General features: G+C 42.1%; 1 protein-coding gene across 1 annotated transcript; it reads left to right on the forward strand.

Annotated features, from left to right (window-relative positions):
* Positions 1 to 2,090: 2,090 nt before the first annotated feature.
* LOC308075721 (uncharacterized protein) lies at positions 2,091 to 23,703 on the forward strand (the record flags this gene model as incomplete). The annotated part of the gene is made up of 5 exons (XM_080415668.1): positions 2,091 to 2,355; positions 4,500 to 4,550; positions 18,804 to 18,854; positions 21,548 to 21,648; positions 23,630 to 23,703. 5 exons carry the CDS (start codon positions 2,091 to 2,093, stop codon positions 23,681 to 23,683), a joined length of 522 nt encoding a protein of 173 aa, XP_080271794.1. The 3' UTR covers positions 23,684 to 23,703.

Genomic DNA, 23,703 nt, shown 5'->3' on the forward strand with positions numbered 1-23,703 from the left:
TAAAAGTAGACTTACAGCTAAATATATTTGCTGACAACCACAACAATTGCTCTGTCTTTTACAGTGGAGGTATGGTAAAATGATGTGATTGTAAATGGTAAATATTATATAGGTGACAGGGAGATGATTTTAAAGTGGAGGTATAGTTAAGTGATGTTCCACACACTTCATTGGACTCATCCAGGACATATTATGGTTTGTACCACTAGTGGAGAATAATTAGTTTTATTTGTTATCGGGCTTGAATTGCATTTAGTTTTTTATCATTGACATGCTTGTGTGTGTGTGTGTGTGTGTGTGTGTGTGTGTGTGTGTGTGTGTGTGTGTGTGTGTGTGTGTGTGTGTGTGTGTGTGTGTGTGTGTGTGTGTGTGTGTGTGTGTGTGTGTGTGTGTATTGTTGTAAAGTATAGCTCCCTGATTAAGTCTGGATCATTTGACAAATGTAACTTGATCCAAAATGAAATAAGTGCTGACACACTAGAATAATATTACACCCGTCATTGATTCATTGGGATTAACAACTGAAACATGAGATATGAATATGAATTAAATTAATATATGTAGTGGGATGTCAAATATCAATGAGAATATTTATTTGAATGAGTGAAAAAAGCCATTGTGATTCAGCTAAAACTTCATATGATGTAACATGTCCATGTCAACTAACAGACACCAAGAGAGAACTAGAGGAAGAATCAAATATATACAATATCCTGTGACAATGTGCGTCTCTCTCACGCACGCACGCATGCGCACACGCACACGCACAAATAAGATGTACAGATAGATTGATGCTGACATATGTAACACAGTGGTGCAGCACTGTGCTGCAATACCATGTATGTCCACAGGGAGGACAGTGAGTCTTGCTAACCACAGGGTGTGAACAGCAGTGGTTCCCCCAATGTATATGTTACAGGGAAATTGGCATTCCAGGGAATTTGAAAGGGAGGCGCTTGTTTCACCGCCCCCCAGGCAATTCTGTAGAATTAACGCTAGAGGGCAATGCAAGCCAGACATGAGCCCTACACCACACACGCACGCATGCACAAACAAGCACGCACACACGCACACGCGCGCGCACGCGCACGCACACACACACACACACACACACACACACACACACCCGCGAACAGCCTTATTCCATGCAGTTGAAGCACAAGGGGGCGAGGCTGGTGGGCTATTTTAGTGCAGTGAGTGGCAGTTGGGGCAGACGCTGTTTGCTGCATTGGAGCATGTGTTTCCATCTTTTAAAATAAAGTCCAGAAAAAGTAAGTTGCATTTTGATCAGAAACAGGTCAGATACTTAGGACATGACATCTCACACGAAGTCAATACATTAAAGGCATTTTGTTTTAGAAATTCCTAGGCCAGTGACTAAGAAACATTTGTGGTTTTCTATGCTTCTGCTTACAAATCTTCCGTTTCCTGCATGGTGTCTTTTCCTGGTCTCTTGCTAGAACTAATGTCTCTGCTACATTTAATCACAGCTAATTTGTTCAAAAGTTGCCTAAGACACCACATTTGGGATGTTAAAATACCTAAAAAGTGAATCTCAGATGCTCTTTCTGACCTGAGTGAGTATAAGCTGAAGGAATTCTGCAGCACTTAATCAGATCTCTGTTTCGACTCATGGTTGTGTCCACCCAGCTGTTGTGATCCTCACCCACAGCGCTTTGTCCTGTCTGAGCCTGTCACATATGTTCATGCTCTGCACACGCCCACTCACTGTTGGTTAAGGCTTAAGGGTGATATATGGTTGTACACCAGTGCTGCATGTCGAGAATAGAAAATCTACAAACCCACAATGAGTCGCAGCACAATGCAATGTGAGCTTGTAGATCAGTATTTCTCTGTGCATGACATGGCGTGCAACCAAGTATGAATCAGGCATTAGCTGTATAACCTGTTCCCTCCTACTATCCTGTACTGTAACACCTTAGAGGGGCAGTCTTAAACTAAAGCACCGCCTCATATGCATTTCTGTGTAGATAGAAAACAGTCTCTTTGACATTGTGTTTTCACTGCTTGACACGTCTGTCATTTAATCTGCCGTTTAATCACAGTTAAGGACACGGCTACATTTGGACATGGCTGCTAAAACGGCTAAAGAGGCAATCTTAGACACCCTTGAGGATCTGGAGAAGACTGATCTGGAGAAATTCTGCAATGCTTTGCGTGATCGTAGAGAAGAACCACGCATTCGACGAAGCACAATTGAGAATAAGAGTAGAACAGAGATTGCAGACAAATTAGTTACAACTTTCACTGAGGACAATGCTGTGGAAGTAACACTGAATATTTTGAAAAAGATCGACTGTAATGATGTTGCACAGGAACTACATAATTGGAGGGGTAAGTTTTAATCCTAACAGGGGCGCTTGGGTGGCGCAAGGGTAAAGTCCCTGCCCACCACCACAGAGGTTGTGGTGCATCTGGCTTTGTCGAGCGTCTATATGAACACAATGAGAGAGAGAGAGAGAGAGAGAGAGAGAGAGAGAGAGAGAGAGAGAGAGAGAGACTGACTGACTGACTATGATAATGCTTTTCTGCATTTTACCTGCACAAAATGATTGACTTTTGATTGCTTAATTAATAACTTTGAAGTTCTGCTGAGGATGTTGTTTAACAGTGCATAATAATAAGGGTAATAATAATAATAATGATAATGATAATGATAATGATAATGATGATGATGATGATGATGATGTATCCCTGGGTTATTTTAAAGCTGTACGGTCAGACCATGACTGTCTGACTGTACATTTTACACTTGTAGATAGATCTACAAGTTTGTAGATCGGCTATTTTTGGCAAAGAGATTTGGTATTGACAGAAAAAAGCGGTCCAAGAAATGTAGGTCAGTTTTTACTGAGAATAGAGGGCTTAAGTAGGCCAGGGACGAGGGAATATTTTCTGAGAAATGGCCTGATGATCTGATTGCACTTAAGGATGGTCGCCATCGCCCCTAGGCACACGTGCGCACTCGCACATACGCACCCCCCCCACACACTCACAGACACGCGCACACACACACACACACACACACACACACACACACACACACACACACACACACACACACACGGCTGTATCAGAACATGGTCATGCTGTTTTGTTGATTTGACTGTATTTTTTATAGGCATTCTAAAAGCCAGTCAATAGGTGGTTTCAGAGGGTTATTAAGTAACTGCATTATCAATACAGCAATTCATTGATAATAAAAGTATTACTTTTGAACTAAATATTTTAAGTAAGTTCCTACCACATTGTGTCAGTAACAGCTGCATACTTTGACTTTTTGTTGTGTCGAGAGTCATTTACTGGAAATGGCCTGACCTGCTGTAAAGCAGAGGTTGTGTAATGACCACTGAAAATTGTATTGTCACAGTAACAAGACAGACATCTGCAAACTTTCACTTTGACTTGTGTCAAGAGAGCGATTTACTGGAAATCACTTGATCTGCAGTATTTTTTTACACATACGGATCTGTCTCAAATTAAGACGGATCACTCCTCTCCTCTCCTCTCCTCTCCTCTCCTCTCCTCTCCTAGTTTTTGAGTGGACATGTGTGTGTGTGCGCCTGGCCAGGTTTCGATTGCGCATGCAATTCGTTGCACACGGTATCGCGCACCAAAAATACAACCGATCTACAAGCTCACAACACAGCGGGTGAGCTTGTAAATCGGCTATAATTCTGTGCGTGCACTGCACAGCACCACACTCAATTAAGGTGGCTTTACTGGAGATGCAGCATAGGCTGCATGGATTTCTACAGAGGGCAATTCTTTCAACATAAAATGCATGCATTCAAGTTCAGGTGAGTAAGGAAGGGGCAATTCTCTTGAATGCTGCCTTCGAGTAGGGCATGGAGAGGGGGATTGCATTTTTTTTGTCCATAGTAAAGCCTGCAGTGGTCAAATTTTGATTCTGTTTGAAAGGGAATATCAGACCGGTTTGGACATTTTTAAACCACGTCTAGCTACAGTGCAGTGCTCGGGGACAACCCAGTTGTAATGCCACTACCATGATCAAGGGCAATGGCAGGAGTATGTACCTTATCTAGCAATGTGTTTTTGCATATATATTTTAGCTTTTTTTTTTTGCCAATGTGTTTCGGCAATGTTTTACCTACCGCCACTTCAGCAGCCCCCGGACACTGCTTTGGCGCTGTTACTTGCAATTGTAGTCCAGTCTTTTTTTCTTTCTTTTTTTCTTTGGTGCCCCCCCGACCTTGGTGCCTGGGCTGCAGCCCCTAAAGCCAGTGCATTTGCCAGGCCTGAAGTAGAGTAATATTAGTTAGTAACATTCTGTACATTTGTGGTCAAATGTGATCAAACATTCTTAAATGTTAATGTGTTAATATGTTTTGCCAGTTTTCAGGTAAAGTCACGATCAAATCATAGAGTGTCGACCACTCTGACTCCCACTCCTTCTAGGTGTTATTTATATTCATGATGTTCTTTATGATTTCATGATTTTATCTTCCTTCCTACAGAAAAAGCAGTCGACCTGATGGACCAACCGAAGATTCCTCCGATTACCCCTGGTATGTAACATCCTCACAGTAAATGAATATTACACAACAATAAAGTATTTTTTTTATTAGGAACAAGTTACATATCTGTATTAATGAAGGTTCAGTTCAGTTCAGTTTATTTTTCAAAACTTTTGGACATCAGTGTTGGGCAAGTTGCTTTATATTTTTAATAGATTACATATTACGTATTAACTTCATTTTAAAGTAATACAATTCATTACAATATTACTGTCTGAGCAAGAGTAATATATTAAATGCCCAAATTGAACAATTAAATAGTCTAGATATTTTTTAATCAAATCAATGAATATAAAGTCATTATATTGTATACTCAGAGTTGTTCTTCATATGGACACTATTTCACAATATATAGGCCAATTGATGCATTTATTAAATGCAAGTTTATTTATTCGACTTAAAAAATAGTAAACAAATCCCATCATGTAGACTTTTTTTTTTTTTACATTTTGGACAATATAGCCAATTTTACATCAAGGTGCCCAGATGCCCATAGTGCCCAGTGCCCACCTATCCTGTATCCCTAGTAAGCATTGATACCTATTTTGCCATTAAATACACAACACAAATGATCAGATTGGGGTATCTTGGGGTAGCCACCTGTTTGACACTGCTGTTATGTAATCATGACAGTCATGGATGAACTTCAACCGTGTGTAGTGGAGTTCTCCATTTACAACCCGTACATAATACATAATATGTATTATGTACGGGTGATCCCTACTGGTAAGAGTTTCCCCAAGTCGCAAATGTGAAATTTACTTTTTTTGTGTTTTTCTTTTTTTTTCATATTAACACAGTTCGAATGTTAAAGAAGGTTTCTATTGCAAAATATAGTCGTGGGAGAATCAATAAATGGTTACATTTGTAGGGCAAAGTAGGCTCTACTATGCTGCTTTTGAGCGAGTCTCTGTGTTACTTCGGGGGGTGGAGAGACACTTGGCCGAGATTTGCATAGAGTTTCGATTGGTCGCTAGCTAGGCATTGTACTCCGGTTTCACTGAGCCATCTATAAGCTCACTGTGCATCGCTCGCGATGCGACGCGTTGTGAGCTTGTAGATCTGCTATTTTCAAATAGCTGATGCATACAGTAGGGTTGTGGTATGTGGCCCATAGTCGCTTATTTTGGGCTTTTTTCCATAGACCTGGTTGCTTATTGCTCTCATAGAATCTGGCAACACTGGTCTCTGGTTATATGGCGTTGTTGCTTAACTTTAGGCGCATAGCGAAAGTTGCTCTGATCTGATCAGCAGAAAGGATTATTCATTCATTTTCCTCTGTGTGTTTGATGACCCCCCCCCCCCCCCATTTTGAGCTATACCAACCACCTTTCAGCTAAACAGGCCGCTCGTTTCTATGGAAGTATTCCACTGTATTCCACAACGTGTAGCTAGGCTAGATGGCATAGCCTCGTTAGCTCGTTGTGGCGAGTGTCTTGCCTGAACTGCAACCTGGTGTTTGGACTTTCTTCATTTACAGCCCGTACATCTACATAAACGTTCAGATTTCAAATGTAAAGTGCTTAACGCATGGCCACAGATGTTACAATTATGTACGGGCCCACATAAGTACACGTATCTTCCGTATTGTTCAATAAAAAGCATTTTAATCCGATCGGTGGCCATTTTATCCATTTGCTTTCAACTACGCAACTGCATCGGTTGGGAGGTGTATTGCACTCTTGATACATTATAACTATGAAAAAATGGCTGCCGATCGGATTGAAATGCTTTTTATTGAACAATGCTGAAGATACGGGTACTTATACCCACCCGAAGTGAATTGTAGCATCTGTGGCCATGGGGTAAGCACTTTATATTTGACATCTGAACGTTTATGTAGATGTACAGGCTGTAAATGAACAAAGTGCAAACGCCATGTTGCAGTTCAGTTCAACAAAGACGTCACGACGTCGTGTAGCTGCTTATTTGCAGTGGTGGAAAGTAACTAAGTACATTTACTCAAGTACTGTACTTAAGCTCACAACGCGTCGCATCGCGACGTACATTGGCTATTTGAAAATTGCCGATCTACAAGCATGCATTGTGAGCTTGTAGATCTGCTATTTTCAAATAAATATTTTATTAAATCTATTATGATGATGATTACTTAATATGCCTATTTTTTACAACACAGATCCTCTATGGGGGTCCCTGGCACTAAATAGAGTGGACAGCATGGGGGAGTGATTAGAGGAGTGGCTAGGCTGAATAAATTACCCATTGTTCACGCCCATTACCTGGAGCTCAAATATAAAGTGCTTACCCCATGGCCAAGAATGTTACAATTATGTACGGGTCCTCATAAGTACCCGTATATTCCGTATTGTTCAATAAAAAGCATTTTTATCCAATCGGTGGCCATTTTCTCAGTTCTTTTGCCACATACTCTCAACTATCGGTTGGGAGGTGTATTGCATTCTGATACACTATAACTCTATGAGAAATTGGCCACGATCGGATTAAAGTAGAACAATACGGAATATTCTGCTGGTACGTGCACATTTTTAACATCCGTGGCCATGAGGTAAGAACTTTATATTTGAAATCTGAATGTTTATCTAGATGTACGGGTTGTAAATGGAGAAATGCACCACACACGGTTGAAGTGCATCCATGATGGTCGTGACAGAGGCAGACGACCGTCCGCGCACAGAGCGCAGACAGGACATGGCACAGAGAGGAAGGCACGGTCCAACCTGGGTCTTACGAAAAACTTACTGGCCTTCTTCTTGTGTTTTATTTTGTTCATCACTGATGAATTCAGTGTTGATGGACAGGGGGGGATGTTTATGAAAATATGAAACATATTGTGTTTGATATTGGTTCAAAACGGGACAACGGGACCTTGGTCGGTAACGCGCAAGTAACGTGGCTAAATAATTTTAATAATTTTAATCTTATAACTGAATTGCCGTTTGGTAACGCGTTACCGCAAGTTGGTAATAAATTCCCTAACGAGTGACTTAGAACACCTACAAAAACACAACACCTACTTAGGTAACTCGTTACCCCCAACACTGAATAACATACACTGTGCCGCCCATTCCACAGTGACACTCGTGCTCCATATAGCTCTTTGCTATTTTGACTCTCTCTCTCTCATGAAACTGCAATGCTATTGAAAGTTACATCCTCCTGATTTGGGCTTAAAGATTGAATGAGTTATAAATGGATGACAAGTCAGCATCAATCCCCTCCACATGGTGGCTTCTCCTACGTCTGATGAGGATGCTTAACTCCCAAAGGCCTCACTAAGGTTGTGTTCCCTCACCCTCCCCAGATACAGCCAGTGGCCATCCTTGGGCAGCCTATAATTATTACCTTGTAGGAGCCAAAATGTATATTTTGCTTGCTATCTTATTTTTGTTAGTTTTTTCCCACGCTTTGGTTTGATGTCCCACTTCCCACGGTAATTGAGTGATTAGCTCCTGCTGTGTGTCTGTTCATTACCTTTAGTTTATTTCAGGTGTGGGTCTGCTGGGCATTCAGTGAGAGAATAGGGGTGAGCTGAGCTAGGCTCAATATTTTCTGTTGGCCGTTTTGCGTTTTATAGGGCGTTTAGCCTACATTTCATTCATCTAATTTTCAGTAACATTTTTTGGAACTTATTATTTTTGTATGAATAAATCACCTTAACTGCAATAAGTTTTCAGTTTTTGTTTCGAAACGCGTCACACAGTTCCTGCCGAAGCTCAGCCTCATAGCATTCTAAATGTTTTTTGAATATTGGGAAGAAGTAGTTGCTACAATATTGTCAACAGAAAATAACCCGCACCACGACTCATCTATGGACCAGGATTCAATGGATTGGAAATGAAATGACATTTGAATCACGTGATTTCTGGACATTTGATCGTGGGGTTTTGGGGTTAAATGGAAAATGGATCAAGTTCTGAAATGAATGAATTTGGATCGAAACATTGGAACATGATGGAAATGGACATCGCAACATTTGGACTTTATGTTGCCCCTCTGTGACTCTGAATGAAGTCACATTGACCGCGGCGGCGGTGGAAATGTTTGTGTGACAGCAGCAGCGCATCACAGCCTTGAGCCTTCAGAAGCGGTGAGAAATATATTCGCACTGCAGGTTCCTTCTGTGTATTTGTTGTTCATTGTTTGAACACAGCTGGAAGTGCTGCCGCTTGTCCATTGGGGACTGTTGTTGTTTGTTGTGGCTGTTGTTGTGCGCGCTGGTTTTCAGTGAGGAGTGCAGGAGAGTCGGACTGGGTTTGGCTGCTGCGCTCCATATATGGGCGCTCCTTATAAGGCGCCTCTGCGCTCGTTCCACTGTGTGCTGCTCTGTTGAATTGGAAATCGCATTGCCAAGGTTGAACTGTGAATGTGCATTATCTGGGGTGATGTTCAATTGCTGCTGTGTATTCTTGATGAATTGTACATGTTGGAAATGTCAAAATGAGTGATATAAACCTCACAAAGAGCGACAAAAAGGAAATGGATCTGGAACAAATGGAGGAGGAGGAGTCACGGAGGACGGTCAAGCTCACGGCCAAAGCGCTGGCTAATACAATTGAAAAGGTGCAGAAAGACCGCCACTCATGTGTGAAACAACTTCAAGTGCTCACAAATGAAATGAAAGGGCAAATGAAAAATGTATGGTATGCATGTTACAAAACACAATACAGATTTCATAACTGATGTGATACAATTAGCCTGGTTCCAGACGAATCTGCCTTTGCAAAATTGCATCGCACTTTAGCCCTCGGCAGATTAGGTCTGGCCCCCCTACATAGAGATTCCATTTCTCTCCCTCCGCAGTTGTGCGGAACCAACTAGGGCCCAGTATCCAAATGTGGGCGGGCTTATCACCTTATTTGGAGCAATGACGTACAAGGAAGCACTGCTCTGATTGGTTCGTATACAAGGAAGCACTGCTCTGATTGGTTTAGGTCTAACCAATAGAGTCCGTTTGGATCTTTTTGTAACCGCCCCTTGGAAAAAAATCTAAAAATCTATATTGATAGGGACCAGACTAATATCCACGCAGTGTGTCGTGTGATATTGTCTGGCCACGCGAGGCTATGATACAATGGCTTGTTGGTCTTGAAATGTCAATGCAGCAAATAAGTACTGCTGATGAATCCATTCCTGCAAAGGCAGATACTGAAGCTATTGCAACTGAAGAGGAAGGCCAAACTGTTGGGCAGCAGGAGGAAAGTGAAGAGCTACCTGTTGGGCAGCAGGAGGAAATGCCACACACTAATGCTCAACAGCACCCTTCCAAGTCACATAAGGCAACATCTACAATATTTGACCTACAGGAAACAATTCAACCTGAGGACAGTGCGTCAAATATAAGCAAGAAAACAAAAGGATCTAAAGTTTCAAGTACAGCATCAGCACGTTTGAAAGCTGAGGCAGAAATGGCTGCTCTCATTGTTCAGCTAAAAATTATCCAGGAGAGACATGACCTGGAGGTACAAATGGAGCAGCTAAGAAGACAAAATGAGCAGCTAAGAAGGCAAAATGAGCAGCTGGAGCTGGATACAAACATGGCTGCTAATGTAACAAAAATGAAGGTGCTAGGTTCAAGGAAATCTGGTGTTTCTATTAAGTCTAAAGTGACAGATGGAATGATGTCATATTTTGAGAAGGGACAGCAGGCAGCTGTTTCCACACCACATTCACAACCCAGTGTTGCCAGGCAGGCACCAGCACCAACTGTAACAACCACAGGTGGTGCTCTGGCTCCGGTCCATTCACTGACAGCAAACACAACAACAGAGAGGGCTGTTGGGGCATCAGTGCCAGTGGTCACTGCCACCGGGGGAGCTGTGGCTCCGGCCGTCCGGTCTCGCACTGCAGCACCCTTGCCAAGCCAGATGGGCACCACAGGTCCAATTGAACAAGACAACAATAATATATATTCTGTCATGGAGAAACAAAACAAAATCACAGCTTTACTCGTACAGCAACAGAGTCTGTCTTCTATGCCCAAGAAGGAAGTTTACATTTTTGATGGTGACCCACTTCAATATTGTAATAAACCTTGTCTCAGGTATGAGAAATGTAAAGAGCCCGCCCACAGAATATTTCTACTGTAACCATTAATAACGGAGGCAGAACTTCCAATGGACATAAACAGGATACTTTATTTAACTATACTAAAGCAGAAACAATAAAAGGCGATAGGTAACCATAGGCAAATCTCATTATAATTCATTAAATGATCCAATATAAACTATAGTCCTAATTAAAACAGCTCGAGCATAAATTCATGAACACATATAGACATAATCATACAATTGTACTAAACTCTAAAACTACTACTTAACTTTCCAAGGATAGGAGACCCCCAACGGGTCTAGGCTTTGGCGCTGGTTCAGCAGACTTTGATTGACAGTTTTGTGTGAGTTGCGTCTGCCCGTCCAACGCCGTGAGCAGCCTCCGTTGGCTTTAGGAGACCACTCGCACAACTGGAGAGCGGGATGAAGCACTCCTATTTCGTCCCCGCTATACTAATATCTCGCCCTGCCTAGCGCAGCAACCTGTCCCTCGCCCTCCTATCTATCTTCACTGCCGGCAGCCCTAACCGGCATGCGAGCAGCAGCCACCCCCCGCAGTGAGTGCAAGACAGAAGCTCAGCTGGCTTCGCCCTTAAACTTGAACAAGCTCCGCTCTCCAGACACAACTTGTCTCTTCTGAGTTCACACTTTTATAGTCCCCCGTCACCCTCAACACAATCATGTCCAGCCGTGATTGATCAGCGTCTGTCAGTCACCATCAGGTGCGTGCCATCAGCCTGTGATTGACACGCGTCATTGTCAACGTCACTCATAGTGCAGGTTCACTACAATATCATACTTTCTTAAAATCATTCAAACATAGGTGACTGGCCATGAAGGACGGACAGTCTTCTCGCTAAAAGCCATTGCCAGAAAAGCAGAAAAAGTCGCGAAATTTTTTTTTTTATCCAAAATTAGTTAATAGCAAAGTTAGACTCTTCACATACTAGAGTATGTCTGACAGAAATTCGAGAGTAGAAGTTAGAGTTTAAATCGACATGTAAATATGAAATAAATGCATAGACAAGTAGTAAAGTATGAGGTTAGACCTAGCATTAAGCATTGCTAACCAAATCCTCAGTTTCCATCCAAACATCGCAAAATCGCGGTAAATCCGCTATTTCTACCCGATCGTTTTGAAAGGTATCACTAGTCTGTTGGCTTGTGTCTAATGTAAACCTCAAAGAATGATGTATTGACAATCATATTTTGTAAAAATTGTCGTGTAAATGTGTTTATGCTAGTCATCCTGTTGCACTAGTTCCAGCAGGGGCCAGTGGTGAACGCTTGGTCTTCAGCCATACTGATGTTGCCAGATAGTGTGTTGCCAGATAAATGTTTCAGAAACAAGCAACCAGGTCACCACCAACACCAAGCATTTTTCTTTTTAAATGTTTTCACACAAACAAACACGTGTACACTATTGTGTGTTTCACTTACCTAGTCAAGCTATATACCATTTTAAAGGTACGGACCTGATGATTACAATGATGAAACTCTTCCAAGATTGCATCAAAACTGACGCTACAATCAACGCCAAATTCTGACATACACAAACACAAAACATGAAAATAGCAGATCTACAAGCTCACAACGCGTCGCTCTCCGACGCCTTGTGCGCTTGTAGATCGGCTATTTTAGATTTCTGCACAGTGTATTACTGTCCTGTTTAAAAATGAATGAATAAACAAGGTTACTGTAGCAACATTAATGAAACCAAATGGACCCATTTGGGTATTTTTTTTTCATGTTTAATAGGTACAGTAAGCCAGTAGTGGTAAACTATTTAGGTACTAGCCTATAGCTTGTAGATTTGCTAAGTTTTGCCATTTCTTTTAAAACTGTGAAGTGTTCACAAAGACCCTGGGAGCTGAGCTCCAAGCTATCAAAGCCCCCCGCTCCCCATTTGAGAACAATGCACCCTGGGACACATCTGAGGTGTTTACCTGGCCCCCCTCAAACCCCCACCTTTCAGCAATGCATGCTGGGATAGGTGTTAAAATCTTACAGATCACAGAAGTGAATCTTTGAATGCAGTTTTCTCAGTTCACTGAATCTCTACAAGGCATCTTTCTGTAAGCCATATCTCGAAAACTGGTGGGTCAAACGGCACAAGCTATATGTCAATTTGTAGCTATGATTCCCTGCTTGCATATGACATGAAAAAACTAAAATGTAAAATTCCTAGATGACTTATCGTTTATCGTGGGGGGTCACAAGCATTGAAACCAAGAATTCAAATCCCACAGATTGTCTCTATTATCTGGAGCAGTACACCCAAGTAGAACCAAGGGAACTTGTGAGGAGTTGCCTACACATGATGTCAGACAGAGGATACAGGAAGGTTAAGTCTCTACTGAAGGAGCATTTTGGCAATGAGCATAACATCGCTACAGCCTACATGGAGAAAGCTCTCTCATGGACGTCAATTAAACCTGATGACACTAAAGCTCTGCAAGCATACACTCTCTTCCTACGAGGATGTTGTAATTCCATGGAAGATGACAACTACATGCATGAGCTTGATATGCCTTCTAATTTGTTGATAATCATTAAGAAGGTGCCCTACCGACTAAGAGATAAATGGAGAATCTCCAGGAGAAACACGATCGAAGAGCAAGCTTCAAGGACATTGTCGTTTTTCTTGAAAAACAAGTCAAGATTATAACGGATCACATTTTTGGTGACATCAAAGACACTCCAGTGAGTAAGGACACAAGAAAGTCCAGGTCACAACCGCTTCCCAGAACAAAAGGAAGTACCTTTGCAACCACTGTGATGGCTGCAAAAGAAAAAGGAACCAAGGAAAGTCAGTTTACTGTGAAGAGCTGTTTATTCTGTGAAGGTGGACATGCTCTTGAACTGTGTCCACAATTGGAAAGGAGGACACAACAATGAGAAATTCACTTTTCTAAAAGAACATGGAATATGCTTTGGCTGTTTGTGCAAAGGGCACATCAGTAAAGACTGCAAAAAGAGACTCAGTTGCAGCGTTTGTAGTTTGAAGCATCCCAGAATGCTACATATCTACCAAAGAACCAAGGAATAGAATAAAGACCCAGCTGAAGGAAAGGAAATCACCAAAGACAGAGCCTTGGCTTCCGTGCTGACAAGTGGTCTTACAAGTTGAAGAACTGGCTACTGCTGAGATGGAGATAATCTGCTTTTGCAAGAAGAGATTTGCAGATGAAATCTCAAGTTTGAAAAGGGGAATGAATGTCAAGAAAACTAGTCACATTCATAAACCAATCCCATTCTGGACAATGATGTATTGAGAGTGGGCGGGCGACTTAGCAGGGCAGCAATGCCAGAAGAAACTAAACATCCTGTCATATTGGCCAAAGAGTTTCACGTTTCAGAACTAATTATTCAGCATACCCGGTGGGACATGGTGGTCGCAACCACATGTTATCCAAACTACACCAGAAATATTGGATTCCTGGTGCTACTGTTGCGATCAGCGGAATCATGTCAAAATGTGTTATTTGCCGCCGCACAAATGCTATACCTGGACAACAGCAGATGGCAGACCTGCCTCTGGACAGAATCTCTCCTGATGAACCTCCATTCACGTATGTTGGAGTCGATTATTTTGGACCCTTTGGAGTGAAACGTGGCAGGAGTATCGTGAAACGCTATGGTGTCATATTCACATGTTTGGCTATAAGAGCGATTCACATTGAAGTGGCATCATCACTTGAGACAGACTCGTTCATCAATGCCCTTTGCCGTTTTACAGCCAGACGTGGTCAAGTGAAAGAACTGAGATCTGATAATGGGACCAATTTTGTGGGAGCTCAACGTGAGTTGAAGGAGGCGATTCAAAGTTGGAATCAAGGCCAAATTCACAATGCAATGCTCCAGAAAGGAATCAATTGGATCTTCAATCCCCCTGCTGGCTCACACCATGGAGGTGTTTGGGAAAGACTGATTCGATCGGTGAGAAAGGTGCTCAATTCCCCACTTAACTCATTCAGTGCATGATTTATTTCTGGCAGTTTGGCTCTGAGTGCCAGAGCCAAAATACATTGTAAAAAATCACACCCAGTGTGAAGTGGGCGGTGTCTTGCTAGCTAATCACAATACTGAATGGAGTCAACCAATCATGTACAAAAAATAAATACATTTATTGAAACACAATAATGTGTGATTTTTTTAAGTGCATAGTCCTATTTATAGGGCTATGCACATGTGTCATGTTTCACTAGCCAATCACAGTCCTGAATAGACTGTGATTGGCCAATCACGGTGCAGGGTTAGGGGGGTACACTGGTGGCCAATCACAGCGCAGGATTGGGGGGTGCAAATATCCAAACCTCACATATAGGGGCGGTTTCACCGCCCAAAAAAAAGTGCTTAGGAGCCGAAATACAGCCTTTTTCAGTAAGAAGTTAAACATGAAGTGAATGGAGCAGAACATTTTCAAATCAGGATATCTTGGGTTCTGAACTTTATTTGAATTTTTTATTTTTGGACGTCTTAGACGTCCAGTGGCACTGTGTGCAAAATCTTGATGAGGAAAGTCTGCACACCATTCTATGTGAAGTTGAAGCTATCCTCAATAGCCGACCGATCCCAATGACCTTGAAGCACTTACCCCGAACCACCTCCTGCTTCTGAAGACTGCACCTTCCATGCCACCAGGACAGTTTCAGAAGGAAGACATATATGCTCGCCACAGGTGGAGGCAAGTTAAATATATGTCGGATTTATTTTGGAAAAGATGGGTCAAAGAATATCTTCCCCAGTTACAGGAAAGACAAAAATGGTCTAACATCAGACGCAACTTCAAACCAGGAGACCTCGTGATCATAGTGGATGACTCGGCGCCTCGGAACTCCTGGCTAACTGGGAACATTGTGGAGACCATTCTGGACAGAAGAGGACTCGTACGTCAAGTTCGAATTAAGACCAAGACCGGCTTTTTGAACAGACCCATCACCAAAAACTGCTTGCTACAGGAGACGGAAGATAATTGAAAGTTGACTTTGAAATTGACTTTTTTACCCCTTGTCCTTGACACTGACCTTTGCCCCTTTTTGCCCCTTGAATTACACTATACTGATTCACTACACTCACTGCACTATACACTGTTCTTGAAGAAAGAAGAAAGAAGACTTTACGTAAAATTCGTATTGCTTTGATTGCCATTTACGATTGTGTAATTATTATTTGTTGCATAATAATTAGGGGCCGGTATTGTAGGAGCCAAAATGTATATTTTGCCTGCTATGTTATTTTTGTTAGTTTTTTCCCACGCTTTGGTTTGATGTCCCACTTCCCACAGTAATTGAGTGATTAGCTCCTGCTGTGTGTCTGTTCATTACCTTTAGTTTATTTCAGGTGTGTCTGGGCATTCAGTGAGAGAATGCCAGAATGGGGGTGAGCTAGGCTCAATATTTTCTGTTGACCGTTTTGCGTTTTATAGGGCGTTTAGCCTACATTTCATTCATCTAATTTTCAGTAACATTTTTTGGAACTTATTATTTTTGTATGAATAAATCACCTTAACTGCAATAAGTTTTCTGGTTTTGTTTGGAAACGCGTCACACAGTTCCTGCCGAAGCTCAGCCTCATAGCACCTACTTCTAAATGAGTTTTGAATATTGGGAAGAAGTAGTTGCTACAATAACCTTATTATAGATCAGTTTCTGCAAGGTCCTGCAGACACCCAGACATTTGTGAGCGGGTACAGTGCTTTAGGCAGCAACGGGGCATTTTTCATTTTTCATTTTATTACAGATTGTTGAAGTACAGAATATAAGCTTTCATATGATGTATCATTCATTGAAATTGGAACACATTTGAAGAAGATGTGATCATTTGAATCTTGTCATCTATAATAGTCCAAACTGAGATAATAGCTTCCAAAGAATTTCCACTTTCTAGCACCTCTCAGCTCCAGGTAATGGGCGTGAACAATGGGTAATTTATTCAACCTAGCCACTCCTCTAATCACTCCCCCATTTTCGGATTTTTACTGTGGAAAGTAACTAAGTACATTTACTCAAGTAGGCTACTGTACTTAAGTACATTTTTTTAGGTATTTTATACATAGGCTATTTGAAAATAGCCGCTCTACAAGCTCACAATGCGCATTGCAACGTGTTGTGAGCTTGTAGATCAGCTATTTTCAAACATTTGAGTACTTTTACTTTAGGTACTTTAAGTATATTTTGATGCCAATACTTTTGTACTTTTACTTTGCTTGAACGTAACATTGTGAGCACAGGCCTTTTACTTTTTATATTGTGGTATTGCTACCACCAAGTGCTTCTTCCACCACTAAATTTGACCCACTGGTAGTCGACTATAGTCGAGGTTTACCTACTAATGATAAAGATACGCACCAGCTATAGGTCCTGGATTAACTCCAACCTGGTGTTTGCACTCTCCATTTACAACCCGTACATCTACATAAACGTTCAGATTTCAAATATAAAGTGCTTACCTCATGACCACGGATGTTACCATTCACTTCGGGTGGGTCTAAGTACCCGTATCTTCCATATTGTTCAATAAAAAGCATTTTAATCCGATCGGCGGCCATTTTCTCATAGAGTTATAATGTATCAGGAGTGCAATACACCCCCCAACCGATACGGCCGCGTAGTTGAAAAAAAAAACGGAGATGGCCATCAATCGGATCAAAATGCTTTTTATTGAACAATAAGGAAGATACGGGTACTTATGAGGGCCCGTACATAATTATAACACCCGTGGCCATGAGATAAGCACTTTATATTTGAAATATGAACGTTTATGTAGATGTTGTCAATGGAGAAATGCAAACACCAGGTGTACGTTCTGCCATGACGCTTGGCGGCGAGCTAACAATGCTAGCTCCTAGCCTCGTTACTCCACTGTTGTTTTGGCCACATCTTCAGTGAAATACTTCCATACGAACGTCGAGCGGCCTGTTGTTTAGCTGGGGCTGCCCTCACCTACTGTAGCTGCTGTGTTCGCTACAATGTTATATTGTTTATACAACTAGATTCTGTCCCGAAAAAGACTAACGCAATACTGGCCGCTTCCTATCCCTGGTCCAGAGCGTTAGTGAGATTATTTGTATTTACTCCACTGCGCCCTCTACAGATCTGGACAATTTGAACTAACCATTAACCAAATCTGTAGAGGGCACTGTGGAGTAAATAAAAATAATTTCCGTCTCGCGGACATAATTATATATTTTATTTTCTGCCCAAAAAGTGTATTTTACAGAGTAGGTGGGGTGCTGAGAGGCTTCCCACCTCCGAAAATAGACTTTCTACAACACAAAATAGCCTTTGTTTCGGTGAGTAGCGAAATGGTTTTGTTTATTTTCACTACTCTTGAGGGAACTTGAGGGAACTGACTAACGCTCTGGACCAGGGCTAGCCGCTTCCCACCGTGGTGAAGTTAGTTTCAGCCTCAGGTTGAATATTCACCCAGTGGATATTACTCCAGTAAAGTAAAATACCTCAAAATTGTACTTAAGTACAGTAATTGAGTAAATGTACTTAGTCACTTTACTCCACCACAGAGAGGAGCGAAACTGATGGGCGGGGATTAGGCTTGTAACCAGAGAACAATGGGCCAACGACCAACCAAAACCACTCATGCTACTGTTGTCCCTGCAAGTTAAAACGACTCTCCGCCCCCACAAGACCGACAGAAACACACAGAAACACTGCTGTGTTTGTAATGTAATTTAAACCACTTAATGATTCTAAAACGGATATCTGTTGGGATCGAAAGCTTCCTCAACATTCGAACTGTGTTAATATGGAAAAAAACGAAAATCAGCAAAAAAAAAAAAAAAGTTATTTAGCTAGTTTCTAGTGTTTTTCAACTCGCGAGTTGATGCCCGAAACACCAGGCCTGCTCACATTTGATCATGATGCGTGACATATGTATGCACACCTAGTAAATCCTATGCTATGGATACACTATCCATTCTGATTCATCTGTTAAGGCCCAGCACAGATTCTAAATAAAGGCCTTAGGGCCACACTGACTATATGACATGCTTAAATGAGGAGTAATACATATTCTTTATGCTAAATGTGGTTATATATTTAGTAATCGTGATCAAATAAACATTCTCTATGTAAGGCACACTTGGTTATATATTCTATACTTAAAATACAAATAAAACTCACTCAGCTTCCAGATAGATGTTATTTATATTCATGATGTTCCGTATGATTTCTTAATTTTATCTTCCTTCCTACAGAAAAAGCAGTCGACCTGACGGACCAACTGAAGATTCCTTCGATTACCCTTGGTACGTAACATCCTCACAGTAAATGATTACACAACAATAAAGCAATTTTTTATTCGGAACAAGGTACATTTATGTATGAATGAAGGTTCAGTTCAGTTCAGTACAAGCTCATAACCGTTCTACCATTATTTACAAGCAACTTTACAGAAAAACAAGCCCAATAAGCTTATAATAAGCAGACCTGGCAACACTGCAAACAAGGAAAAAGGAGAGCGTAAGATTACATTGGGGATAATGGCTTGCGGGGCCTTCTCTTAAAGGCAATGGCATCTGGCACGCCCAAACCACACCTATGCATAATGTAACGGGTAGTGCAGGTGTTTTGCGGGTAAGACAGGTGTACCAAAATAGCAACTTTTGCGGGGGAACGTCCCTTGCCTAGTCCTAAATCCCAAATTAGTGGCTTTAGCCACTTCGGCCCTTTAAAGAGCCTACAGCCTTTTTGCTGAGCCCAGAGTACAAGGAGTTACAGTAATCTAGGTGTGAGGAGATGAAGGCATGAATTACCTATGAATGAAAGGAATTACTTGATATATTCAACTCCTCCAGGAGAAGAGAGTTCCCAAACCTCCGTTCTAAACCGGCTCCTCTGCGGTGTTGCCGGTCAGAACTGACTCCATCACAGCGTTGTTTGGGCCCAGGTGTCCCAGTTCCGAGCGGCTCCGAGTCTAGAGCCCTGCAGGCCCATTGGGACCCGACCAGGGCCCGGCCAGGCCAGGCCATCCTATCAAAGACCAATACAGGCCGGGCTTGGGCCATTTCTGTATTTGACCATCGGGCCCAGGGCTGGGCCGGGCTCAAACTCACAGACCCCATTAATTAATAAGGTCAACATGTTGTCTCAGCATGTGCGCTAGCTTGAATAGAGGGGGTGTTTGGGATGCAGGACCCTACAGTCTAGGGGGCAGAGACCGTATCTTAGCGACACTGAAAGAGCTAACTCTCATTGGTCATGTAAATGAGCCAATTAGTTGCCCGTAATGAGCTGAGGACACTTCCAGACACCCAGACTCACACAACTCACTGACAGTCACACACAGCAACAATGGGGGGAGAGAGTCAGTGGGAGCAGGACAGAATCACCGTCATTTCTCGAATAAATCGCCCTGTCATTCATATTGATTCCCCGACCTCAAAATACGAACTGATTTTCTTTCCAAGCCAGTACCAGCTAATGCAAAATCCCAAGTCACCAGAAGTTTGTGGAATTATGCTACGAGGACTCAGCACATAAGATCATTCCACACGTTGGCTGGAGGACTGGTGTGATGTGATGTGTGTGTGCAGCGCAGCTGATAAAAGTGCAGCTGTTGTGCGCACCAGTGAAAGCGCACGCTCGAGAATAATTCATTAATAATAGTAAATAAATAAAAAGGTGTCAGGCTTAGGGCCGGGCTCGAGCTGTAAAATTGCGCCACCTATCGGGCCAGGGGCCGGGCCGGGCTGAATACCACGGGCCAAGGCCGGGCTAGGGCACACATTTTCGGCCCCTGCAGGGCTCTACTCTGAGTGGCATTGTCCCGTTCAGAGCAGCTCCTCCACGGTTCCTTTCCGTTTGGAGCGGCTTCCCTGTGGTTCCGAGCAGCTCCGATCGGCAGTTCCGATATTGAAGTAGTATCAACAACTAGAAAAAGTGCTCCTCGGAGCACAGGTCTCCGCCAGGTCAGGTACGTTATTGTGGCCTCCTGGTGGCGCTATAATAGGGCAATGTGAAAAGGGTGACATTTCTTCATAGGCCTTTCACGGCAATTGGACACTGCATTCATGATTTAAGGCATTTTGTTCCAAAAATGTGTTATGCTAAATTAGACCTGCTGGTGGCGCTATAACAGGCCAAAGTGAAAAGGGTGGCATTTCTTCCTCGGCCTAGTGGGAATGTACGTGTGAAATTTCACGGAAATCGCATGCTGCGTTCATGATTTGAGGTATTTTGTTGAAAACGGACCAATCCTCCAAACTTTGGAAGCCAACCTTAGCCAATCAGGATGGAATCTGGAAAATCGGACAGGTCCGGGATGATCACATTTTAACGGACGGACAGGACACACAGACGGACGGACGGACGGACGGACGGACATGTTGCAAAACATACTCTCTCGCCATGCCTTTTGGCCTGGCGGAGACAATAATATGAATAAATGATAATAATAACAATTATCTCTCTCTCTCTCTTTCTCACTTTCCCTCTCTCTCTCTCTCTCTCCTTTCTCTCTCTCTCTCTCTCTCTCTCTCTCTCTCTCTCTCTCTTTCAATTTATGAAATTACATAATATGTAACTTTTTATTCATGAGGTACATGCATTAACTGTAATTACACGTTAAGGAATATACGTTTTTCTTTGGAAAATAATAACTTTAAATATATAAGTCTTAAAAAAGAAAGAAGAAATAAATGAATTTTAAAACATATATCCCAGATGAAATAAATGCATTATAAAGAAAACCTCAAACTAAGGCTTAGGCTTTGTTCCAAGCTTGGGTTTTACATGTTTTTTTTATTATTTATTTTATCAATAGTACATTCTCTTGAGCTTTCATCCCAAATCCTATTGAAGATGAAACACTCAGACTTTAGACAACCTCAGCCTACTCTCAATGTATAGTTTCAAACTTCACCCACTGCCACTCTGACTCCCACTCCTTCCACATGTTATTTATATTCATGCTGTTCTTTATGATGTTATCTTCCTACAGAACAACTGAAGTCTGACAAGTCTCTACAGGACAACTGGAGGAAACATCCGATACAGCGGAAGTTCTCCCTCCCCCCCCTCCGCGCACTTTCACGGATGATGGTGACTAATTAATTCCAACAATCAGACTATCAACAATTATGGAAACGCCCAGGCCTTTTATAGACAGAATTGTCAGTTCTCTGTTTCCTTAATTTTAGAAAAGAAAGGAAAATAAATTTGAGACAGAACAGAGCACATAGAGAACAGCCCAAACTGCGCATTTCAGGCTATAAACAGCGGCGTACAGTAGGTGCGAGGTCGAGATGAACGACGCACCTGCCACGATTGTGAACAGTGCAGCAGCAGCAACAGCTCAGCAGTGATGCCAGATTCTGCGAGTGAAAACAAGCCCAAAAGAAGCGACTAGTCTACGGCTCACAACGCGCCGTGATGCGACGCGTAGTGAGCTTGTTGATCTGCTATTTTCAAAAAAATAAAATTGAAATCTTGAAAAATTGTGGTAATCTTGGAACGGAATATTTTAGATGAGGGTCTAAATATGTATTTGGATATGTATATGTATTTGGTCCGCAGACAAATACATATTACTTTGGCGGTCCTTGCCATGAAAATGTTTGAGAACCAGCATTGGGAAACAAGCCCAAATACGCAACTAAACTTTAAAAACAAGCCCGGGGATATGTGCAGTCAAAGTACCTACAGACTTTGGGTTGTGTGCTGTGCTGTACAGCAATACTCCCAAACCTTTTTGGTCCCAAGGACCCCTTCCAATATAATACCATATTCATTACCAGCCACCCACAATGTCAAATTGTGTGTTAATTGTTGAAGTAACGAAGAAACACATGCACACACACATACATATGCACGCGCGACCACGTGTCAATGTGTGTGCTAGTGGTATGATGATGATATCCAAAGCGCCCTCCCTCTCTTAAAACGCAGTGTGAGTGTACACGGCCCGTAAATGAAAGTCCTTTATAAGTTTAAGCGCATTCTCTGTGTGTGCCAGACGGCAACAGTATAACGGAGTGGGTCTTCGGATTCGACGCATGCACAGTTTGATCATTCATCCTATAGCTTGGGGGGCTGTAACCATGTCAACGGCTGTAAGCATGGCGACAAACTCTTTTACATAAAAACACTAACAGCTTACATTTGGGAAAGTGAACGGTTGTCGCTGTTTGGTGCATATGCTAATGGTCAATGGCCGCGTGCAAATACAGATCAATTGCTCCAGCCACTGAGGAGAACAGGGCAGCACAGAGAGATTTTGGTGACGCACAGATTTTGGTGACAGACGTTTGCGGAATTATGGGAGGATTTTATGCTGTAACACGCACTGCGTTGTCTGCGTCACGATAGTTACGGCCCTGATTCGATGTCCCCCGGTGTGTAACGACCTTCATTCATACACAAATATACCTCGTTCCTAATTACAATCAATTGTGTTGCTTTTTTAAACAAAATGTGGGCAGAGTAGGTGTGATTTCCTGTATTCTGGGGCCTTACTAACAGGTAGCTTTTTATCAGGTTTTACTAATGTGGGAAAATTATGGGTGCATTTTGTAATTGTATCCATTAAAAAGCTAAATACTAATGGTCACTTAGTCACTGTTATGAGTCTACTAATTTGACCAGTTTACTACCAAATACCAGTTTACTACAGGTAACATTCAGAGTATCTTTAACTACTTAAACCTTGTACTGTGGTCCCCCAGGGGTCTGTACTCGTTACCCTCCCTTGTCCTCTCTTCACTGACTCTTCGCAAAAAATAATGTGGTTCATGTGGAGGTTGTCAAGTTATCTAATACATTTGAGATATCATCCCAAATAAAAGCATAGTCCAAAGGCCATTGAACCACTAACCTGTGCAACTGTCATGGTGGGTTGTCAAGTTATTTAATACATTTGAGATTTCATCCCAAATCTTATTAAAGATGAACCAATCAGACTTTAGACAACCTCAGCCTACTCAAAATGTATAGTTTCAAACTTCACCAACTGCCACTCTGACTCCCACTCCTTCCAGATGTTATTTATATTCATGCTGTTCTTTATGATTTTATGTTCCTACAGGACAACAGAAGTCTTAGTCTGAATGACTTCGAGGGCATTTCCCCCGGTGTGTAACGACCTTCATTCATACAAAA

This window comes from Gymnoscopelus braueri (assembly GCF_963280865.1).
Source record: "Gymnoscopelus braueri genome assembly, chromosome: 2".
NCBI lineage: Eukaryota > Metazoa > Chordata > Actinopteri > Myctophiformes > Myctophidae > Gymnoscopelus > Gymnoscopelus braueri.